The following is a 9,534-nucleotide window of genomic DNA, read 5'->3' on the forward strand; positions in this document are numbered from 1 at the left end:
TGTAATATTACTTTCAGGTATACAATATAGTGATTCAATAGTTCCATACATCACTTGGTGCTCATCACAACAAGCAATCTCCTTAATCTCAATTACCTATTTCACCCATCCCCCCACCCATCTCCCCTCCAGCAACCACCAGTCTGTTCTCTATAGTTAAGAGTCTGCTTCCTGGTGACCTCTATCTCTTTTTTACCATTCTGTTCATTTGCTTTGTCTTCCAAACTCCACATATGAGTGAAATCATATGGCACTTGTTCTTTCTGACTGACTTATTTTGTTTAGGATAATACTGTCTAGCTCCATCCATGTCCTTGCAAATGGCAAGGTTTCATTCTTTTTTATGCCTGAGTAATATTCCTTTGTATATACATATACCACAACTTTTTTATCCATTCATCTATCAAAGGACACTTGGGCTATTTTCATAATTTGTCTATTGTAGATTATGCTGCCATAAATATCAGGGTGCATGTATCCCTTTGAATTAGTATTTTTTTCATTCTTTGTGTAAATAACCAGTAGTAAGATTGCTGGATTGTAGGGTAGTTCCATTTTAACTTTTTGAGGAAACTTCATACCTTTTTCCACAATGGTTGCACCAGTTTGCATTCCCACCAGCAGTGCAAGAGGGTTCCCCTTTCTCTGTATCCTTGTCAACACTCGTTTCTTCTGTTGTTGATTTTAGCTATTCTGGCAGGTTTGAGGTGGTATCTTACTGTAGTTTTGATTTGCATTTCTCTGATGGCCAGGAATGTTGAGCATTCTTTCATGTATCTGTTGGCCATCTGTATATCTTCTTTAAAAAATATCTATTCATGTATTCTGCCCATTTTTAATTGGATTATTCAAAATGGATTAAAAACATAAATGTGATACATGAAATTATAAAAATCCTAGAAAAAAATCCTAGAAAAGAACACAGGCAGTAAGATCTTTGACATTAGCCATAGCAACTTCTTTCTAAATAGGTCTCCTGAGACAAGGGAAACAAAAGCAAAAATAAACTATTGGAACTGCATCAAATAAAAAAGCTTCTGCACAGTGAAGGAACCAATCAACAGAACTAAAAGGTAACCTGTGGAATGGGAGAAGATATTTTCAAATGACATATCTAAGAGAGGATTTGTATCCAAAATATATAAATTCGTACCATGTATATGGTATATATATATATATATATATATATATACACACACACATATATATATATACACATATATATATATATATGTTATATATATATAACCATGAGATCATGACCTGAGCCAATGTCCGACACTTAACCAACTGAGCCAGCCAGGTGACCCTTCTCTTTCTTAATCTTAATTAAATTAGGTAAACATGTTAATGTTTGCCACTAAAATTGTATTCTCATTAATTTCTACCTTTAGTCTTCCCCCAAATACCTTCTGAATTTTAAAAATTTATAAATGCAGTGTATTCTTCTACAAACTATAGGAAAATTTAAAATCTAATTTAAAAAATTAAAAGAATAGTTATTCATAATTTCAACACTAAATAATAACTAAAATTAATATGCCAGTGAATAGTGTTCCAGATTTCTATTTATGTATACACTTAAAGAGAATTTACCTATACAAACTGTTTAAAAATAGTTTTAAAATAAAAAAATATCTTCACTTTATCTTTTGGTATTGAAACATACATCCTTGTATAATTTCTAAGTATACAGAAATATAAAAAGCTGAAAGTGAAAATACTGTGATTTCCCTATAACTACTATTTATTTCATACATACCTTTAAAGATACTTTATATCGTGTGAATTAACCACCCATTTTTTACACACAGTACATATTATTTTATTGTATGATAATATATTTCACCAATGCTGTGCGATTATCTTTAAAAATAATTTTTAAGATACTGCAGTTCATATACACTTTATACATATATTTTTTTGCATCCTTATCTAGTTTCATAGAGGAGGTGTCTAAATAAGGCATTTCTAAATAAAGGTGGAAATATTCAAAATGTTGATATATATTTTCAAATTGCCTCACAATTATAAAATTTACACTTTAACGGACATGAGAATGCATTTTCTCAGCGCTTTGTTGACGGTAAGGTTTATCATTATTTTTCATTTTTACAATATGATAAAGGCAGATGTAGAATCTCATTATTCTAATTGAATTTTTTTATTGCTAGTGAGCTTAAGCATCCATTTGTATGCCCATTGGCCATTTGTGCTTCTTCTGTAAAATGCATGCTCAGGCCCAGTCTTTTCCCCTTCCCCCACTGGGGGTATTAATCTTTTCCTTTTTGCTTAGTCGGAGTTCTTTTTTATTTTTCGTCTTTTACATGGGGTCAGTTTGATTCGGGCTTTCATCCTTCCTTGGCTTATGGAGTGTATATATATTTACATACATAATATATTCTCCATTGGTCTTTTAATGTCCTTCTCAGAAACTGGCTCCTTTTCTCCCTCCCTCCCTCTTCCCTCTTTTTTCTCTCGTCTTCTCTTTTCTCTTTGTTTCTTTCTCTCTTTGTTTCTCTCGCTCCTTCGCCCCCACCCCCCCACTACAGAAGTTTTTAATTTTGACCGAGTCGAATCTATCATTCTGGGCCTGGCGCCGCGTCAGCAGAGGGGGCGGGGAGGCGAGCTCGGAACTGGGGGAGGGGACGGGGCGGGGAGGAGCGGGCAGAGCGGCTGCAGGAGTTGCTGGGAGTGCGCTTGGTGTGATCACTCAGCGGCGAAGGAGGCCCAGAGACCTGAACGGCAGAGACTTCCCCCGCGGCCTACGGAGCCTTATCTCCACTGGAGGACCAGGGAACCGCAGTCTTCATCACAGAGGTACCGTGCTCTGCGCTCCCCGCCCGGCCCGGCCCAGCCTGCTGTGGCGGCGCCTCCTTCCTTCCTTCTTCCCTCGCTCTCTCTCTCGCCCGCCCGCGCCTTCCCAGTCTGCCTGCGTCACCGCGGCCGCCATGGCTGAGAACGGCGAGAGTAGCGGCCCCCCGCGCCCCTCCCGCGGCCCTGCTTCAGCCCAAGGCCCTGCCTCTGCCCCGGCCGAGCCAAAAATCATCAAAGTCACTGTGAAGACCCCCAAAGAGAAAGAGGAGTTCGCGGTGCCCGAGAATAGCTCAGTCCAGCAGTTTAAGGAAGCTATTTCGAAACGCTTCAAATCCCAAACCGATCAGCTAGTGTTGATTTTTGCCGGAAAAATCTTAAAAGATCAAGATACCTTGATCCAACATGGCATCCATGATGGACTGACTGTTCATCTTGTAATTAAAAGCCAGAACCGACCTCAGGGCCAGTCCACACAGCCTAGTAATGCCGCGGGAACTAACACTACCTCCGCGTCGACTCCCAGGAGTAACTCCACATCTATTTCCACAAATAGTAACCCGTTTGGGCTGGGGAGCCTGGGAGGACTTGCAGGCCTTAGCAGCCTGGGCTTGAGCTCGACCAACTTCTCTGAGCTCCAGAACCAGATGCAGCAGCAGCTCCTGTCCAGCCCCGAGATGATGATCCAAATCATGGAAAATCCCTTTGTTCAGAGCATGCTTTCAAATCCTGATCTGATGAGGCAGCTCATAATGGCCAATCCACAGATGCAGCAGTTGATTCAGAGAAACCCAGAAATCAGTCACCTGCTCAACAACCCAGATATAATGAGGCAGACCCTTGAAATTGCCAGGAATCCAGCCATGATGCAAGAGATGATGAGAAATCAAGACCTGGCTCTCAGCAATCTTGAAAGCATCCCGGGTGGCTACAATGCTCTACGACGCATGTACACTGACATTCAAGAACCCATGCTGAATGCTGCACAAGAGCAGTTTGGAGGTAATCCGTTTGCCTCGGTGGGGAGCAGTTCTTCCTCCGGGGAAGGTACACAGCCTTCCCGCACAGAAAATAGAGATCCACTACCCAATCCATGGGCGCCACCACCAGCTACCCAGAGTTCTGCGACCACCAGCACAACCACAAGCAGTGGCAGTGGGTCTGGCAATAGCTCCAACAGTGCTACTGGGAACACTGTGGCTGCAGCCAACTATGTCGCCAGCATCTTCAGTACCCCAGGAATGCAGAGCTTGCTACAACAGATAACTGAAAATCCCCAACTGATCCAGAATATGCTGTCTGCACCCTACATGAGAAGCATGATGCAGTCGCTGAGCCAGAATCCAGATTTGGCTGCACAGATGATGCTGAATAGCCCAGTGTTTACTGCAAATCCTCAGTTGCAGGAGCAAATGCGTCCACAGCTCCCAGCTTTCCTGCAGCAGATGCAGAATCCAGATACACTGTCAGCCATGTCAAACCCAAGAGCAATGCAGGCTTTAATGCAGATCCAGCAGGGGCTACAGACATTAGCCACTGAAGCTCCTGGCCTCATTCCAAGCTTCACTCCAGGTGTGGGGGTAGGGGTGCTGGGAACCGCTATAGGCCCTGTAGGCCCAGTCACACCCATAGGCCCCATAGGTCCCATAGTCCCATTTACCCCTATAGGCCCCATTGGGCCCATAGGACCCACTGGCCCTGCAGGCCCTGGCTCCACTGGCTCTGGTGGCCCCCCTGGGCCCACTGTGTCTAGCTCTACACCCAATGAAACCACTAGCCCAACATCAGAATCTGGACCCAACCAGCAGTTCATTCAGCAAATGGTGCAGGCTCTGGCTGGGGCAAATACTCCACAGCTACCAAATCCAGAAGTCAGATTTCAGCAACAACTGGAACAGCTCAACGCAATGGGGTTCTTAAACCGTGAGGCAAACTTGCAGGCTCTAATAGCAACAGGAGGCGACATCAATGCAGCTATTGAGAGGCTGCTGGGCTCACAGCCATCGTAATTACATTTCTGTACCTTGAAAAAAAATGTATCTTATTTTTGATAATGGCTCTTAAATCTTTAAACACACACAAAATCGTGCTTTACTTTCATTTTGATTCTTTTAAGTCTGTCTAGTTATAAGTCTAATATGCATTTTAAAGTGGAATCCATCCCTCTGTCCCTCCCTCCTGTACTGTCCTTTCCTTCCTTCCATCCTCCCTCTTTCCTTCCTTCCTTCCTTCCTTCCTTCCTTCCTTCCTTCCTTCCTTCCCTTCCTCCCTCCCTCCCTGTTTTGAATGGTGGTAATCAATGCTGTTTCACTCAAAGGTGTTGCATGCAAACACTTCTCTTTATTCTGCATTCATTGTGATTTTTGGAAACCGGTATCAACCTTCACAGTTGGATGAATAAGCTTTGTCCTACAGATGTCCACTTTATTTGCATTTTAAACATTAGCCTATGATAGTAATTTAATGTAGAATGAAAATAATTAAAAACAGAAGCAAACTATTTAAAGCTTTCTAATTTGTGGTACAATATTGCTTATTGTGACTTTGGCATGTATTTTTGCTAGCAAAATGCTGTAAGATTTATACCATTCTTTGCTCTTTTTTTGCTATATTTGTACACAGTACAGTAAGCACAATTGGAACTGTACATCCAGAAATATTACAACAGATTCTAAGCAGAACATGTGTAACTAAAATGGGAAAGAATATAAGAAATATTTCTGGAGCTAGGTATATCAAAATTTTGTAGAATCTTACAGCATCTTTGATAAACTCAGTGAAAATGTTGGCTAGGCAAGTTCAGTTAAAATATAGTAGAAATGTTTATCCTGGTATCTCTAAGTATACATTTAATTGTACAGAAAACTTACAGTGTGACATTGTGTCAACATTTTCCAATTAACTGTATATGACCTTAATTTGTGCAGCCTGAAGGATCAGTGTAGTAATGCCAGGAAAGTGCTTTTTACCTAAGACTTCCTTCTCATCTTCTCCCATAGAGACCCTAATAAGCATTTTGATCTGTAATTGGAAATGTAATTTTCACTGAAAAGTGTCATGTGATGTTTGCATTACTTTTACCTGCTATGTATAAAGGAAACTGTATCTTTTGACTCTATCAGTTATTTCTCTTGTGCACAGGGAAAAATGCATTAAAAATGACTAAATAAAAAAATTAAAAATGGATAAATCTTTCCTTTTTTGCCTTCTGGCTCTAAGATCATGTTTAATAGGATTGCCCCACCCCAAGATTATATAAATCTTGTATTTCTCTAATTTTAATGGTTTTGTCAAAAAAAAATTCCTTGCCCTATCTGGAGCTATTTTGATGTATGAGTTTAGGTATTCCAACGTTTTTCCCCCAAAGGGTTAGTCAGTTCTTAGCCATTATTTATCTTGTTGCCCATCCCCCCATTTGATATGTTATATATATACTTATGTATATGTATGTGTCTATACACACACACACACACACACACACACACACTTATGTGTCTGAATACTCTCAGTACCACTGAATATTGTAGTCCCAGTCCACCATTCTGTAATTACTAATTTAGAAATAAAACTTCATATCTGTTTGGGTAAGTCTATCTTTTTTATTTTTATTTTTCACAGTTTTTGGATGATTCTGACACATTTATTTTACCAGATTAACTTTACAGTTAATAACCCCCTCCCCCCAATAAAGTTTGATTGGGATCATATTAAATTGATATGATGTTAGGAACTACAGAACTGCAGTGCTTTCCAGAAAAAAATACATTGCCTCATTTGTTTTTAATTTTTTAAGTTTATTCATTTTTGAGAGAGAGACAGAGTGTGAACAGGGGAGGGGCAGAGAGAGAAAAGAGACACAGAATCCGAAGCCGGCTCCGGGCTCTGAGCTGTCAGCACAGACCCTGACGCTGGGCTCCAACTCAAAAACCACGAGATCATGACCTGAACTGAAGTCGGACACTTAACCAACTGAGCCACCCAGGTGCCCCATACATTGCCTCATTTTTAAAAAGTGTTTTATGTCCTTCAAGAAAGTTTTATGTATTTCAGTCCTATATAATTTATGATAAATATATTCCTAGGACAGACAGGAAACAATACTGTGATTGGGAGCTCTTTTTCTATATGTTACCTATATGGTGAATTTTGCTATATAGGGGAAGAATATATTTTCATAAGTTAAGTTTAAATTGGCACTTTACTGAAATTTATTAATTTTTGAGATATTCATTTGATCCTTTCGAGTTATTCCTGGTAAGCAATCATATCAATTATGACTTACAATAGTATATTCTCCCTCTTTTCAAAATTTATAATATAGTTTCTGACTGCATGAGTTAAACTCTCCCAAAACAGTGCTAAATAATAAAAGTGACAGTGGCAATCTTGTTTCCCATTTTAACCAGACTATGTTTGCTGTAGCAATTCTAAATTGCATTTAAAAAAAAAAAACATTCCTATAGGAGATGATCAAATAAGTTTACAAAACGCTGTATACAATAGCCCCTCTTAGATTATGCAGTAAATATTGACTATTATTTTTTTAATGAGTATGTTCTTCAGTTTAAGAGAAAAAACTATTTAACTTTGTCTAATTCAGCATTTCCCAAGCCTATTTAAGAAATAAATTTTTTTCTTTTAAACACAACTAATAATATTTGGCCTATTAGTGTTCCTCAGAACAGCAAATTAGGAAGTGGGGGGTTATTATTTCAGTGCTGTGTTATGTTGGGTGTTTGAGATAATTACAAAGACAAAGTCTGCCATAATATATTTAATAATTTTAAGGACATGGATTATTTTATAGGGAAATGAATACCAAAATAAGACACTGGCATTGAAAACAGCAATAAATCAATAGCCATAGGAAAAATGATGTTGTCTGAGGCCTGTCCCAGACAATTTGGCAGGTAAATTTCTTTCAAACAGTCGAGGAATATAATTAATTATTCTTGCCAGATGTTTATCTATTTTTACACTTGATCTTTGCCAAAAGGCTAAGAAGCAATATATCTATTTTTTAATATATTTTGTTTTCTCCCTGAAAAGATCCAGGTCTTTAACCTCTTAATTCTATTTTTTCTTTCTAGTTCATTAATTTTTGTTTCTGACTTTATTTACTCTTTTAATTATTCTTTATCTCTTAAATGTTGTAATATTATGTTCTTTTTATAGTTCTGCTTTTGTTTTGGGTTTTTTTTTTCATCTATTATTAATTCACAGTTTATCCACTTACTCATTATTGAATCAAGAAAGGTATATCCTAACCTGCTATCTCTTTCCCTCAAATAAAAGTCTAGCAATTCTTACATGTTTCTACTGTTTACTTGGTTGTCACTCATTCCCTAAGTTTATACTACATGTCTGGATGGTGTAAGTGTACATTGCTGGTTCTGTGATCCAGAAGGATGAGGTAATGGCGTGGGAAGTAGGGCCAGGGGCAATCCTAGCGTAAGTTCACCTCAAGACCCCTTTCTACATTTGCTTTTTTGGCCTCTCCATACGTGATATCATATATACTCTCACCATGTGTGTCAGGAGCAGGGAGAGTGAATACATAACATTGAAACAAGCCTTGCTGGTTCGTTAAAGAGGACTCTTGCATCATTTTGAGCCCGCTATGTTTATTGACAAACCATTATCAGAGACTGAGCTTGCCCTTTGAGGAGATAGCCTGCTCCAAATTCAGTTGATTTGCAGAGTCAAAATAGAAACAAATTGAGTAATTCCTGTCAGGGACTGGGATTAGGGTATCAGGATAGCCATTTAGCCTGTGTCTCATTTTCACAAATGGACTTAAATTCAGAATTTTTACATTATCCTCAAATGAAGTGATTATCCCAGCCATAGATCCAGATCATCATGATGGAAAATGTTCATCATACAGTTTAATTTACTAAATGTAAAAATTTTAAACTATAGCAATTTTGATATTCCTAATTTGGCATTCTTTTATTTTAAAAATATACTAGGAGACTTAAATAAGATGGAAAGTTACTTAGGCTTCCCTCAACTTATGAGAGGTTTTCATCCCAGTCTTTTTCACTGTCTGACCCCCAACTCCAGTCATTGCTCTCTAAAACTAGGTGGTATTCATGGGTTTCTGTCAGGATTTCTTGATTTGTTAGTATATCACAGAACTTCTTCAGATTGGTGATACTCTTCAAACTTGCTGCATCAGCATCATAGTCTTAGGGAAATTCCTTGAGTTCTGCTGCCCTCATTATAAAGGTTTTTCTCAGTGTTTGTTTCTCTGCAGTCTTTTTTGTTGATTTGTGGGAGGAAGGGCAAGAATTTGTGACCTGTCCTAATGCTACCATCTTCTTAGATGTCTGTTAGGATATTTAGGAGAAAAGCAATTTTCTAAAAATAGCAAAGAAAAGCATGATTTGGCAGACATCAGACAAGTAGCTTCATCATATGGTATACATGCTTACCTAGACATTAGACACTTTAATGATAGATAAACCTTGGCAAAAGCTACTCTAAACCAACAAAATCAAAATTGGGTAAGCCATCCTCAAAAAAGAGTTGTTTGTCCCAACATACATGAGCAATATTTATCAAAAGGATATGTATTAAGGCAAATAGCTCTAGCTGTGCTGAGGTATCTGAGAACAGATTTGGGCTTCCCAAGAATACTTTCAAAATCCCATTTCAAAACTTGGCCTAGTGTGTAGATTAGCACATGTAATTTCAGAAAAGATTCTATAATTCATT

General features: G+C 38.6%; 1 protein-coding gene across 1 annotated transcript; it reads left to right on the plus strand.

Annotated features, from left to right (window-relative positions):
* The first annotated feature begins 2,662 nt into the window (after positions 1–2,662).
* Positions 2,663–6,000, plus strand: UBQLN2 (ubiquilin 2). Its single transcript, XM_040466819.1, has one exon. The coding sequence runs from the start codon at positions 2,952–2,954 to the stop codon at positions 4,821–4,823; it is 1,872 nt and encodes a 623-aa protein (XP_040322753.1). The 5' UTR covers positions 2,663–2,951; the 3' UTR covers positions 4,824–6,000.
* The last annotated feature ends 3,534 nt before the right edge of the window (positions 6,001–9,534 follow it).

Source organism: Herpailurus yagouaroundi, unplaced genomic scaffold (genome assembly GCF_014898765.1).
Source record: "Herpailurus yagouaroundi ecotype Mexico unplaced genomic scaffold, PumYag 66368, whole genome shotgun sequence".
Taxonomy (NCBI): domain Eukaryota; kingdom Metazoa; phylum Chordata; class Mammalia; order Carnivora; family Felidae; genus Herpailurus; species Herpailurus yagouaroundi.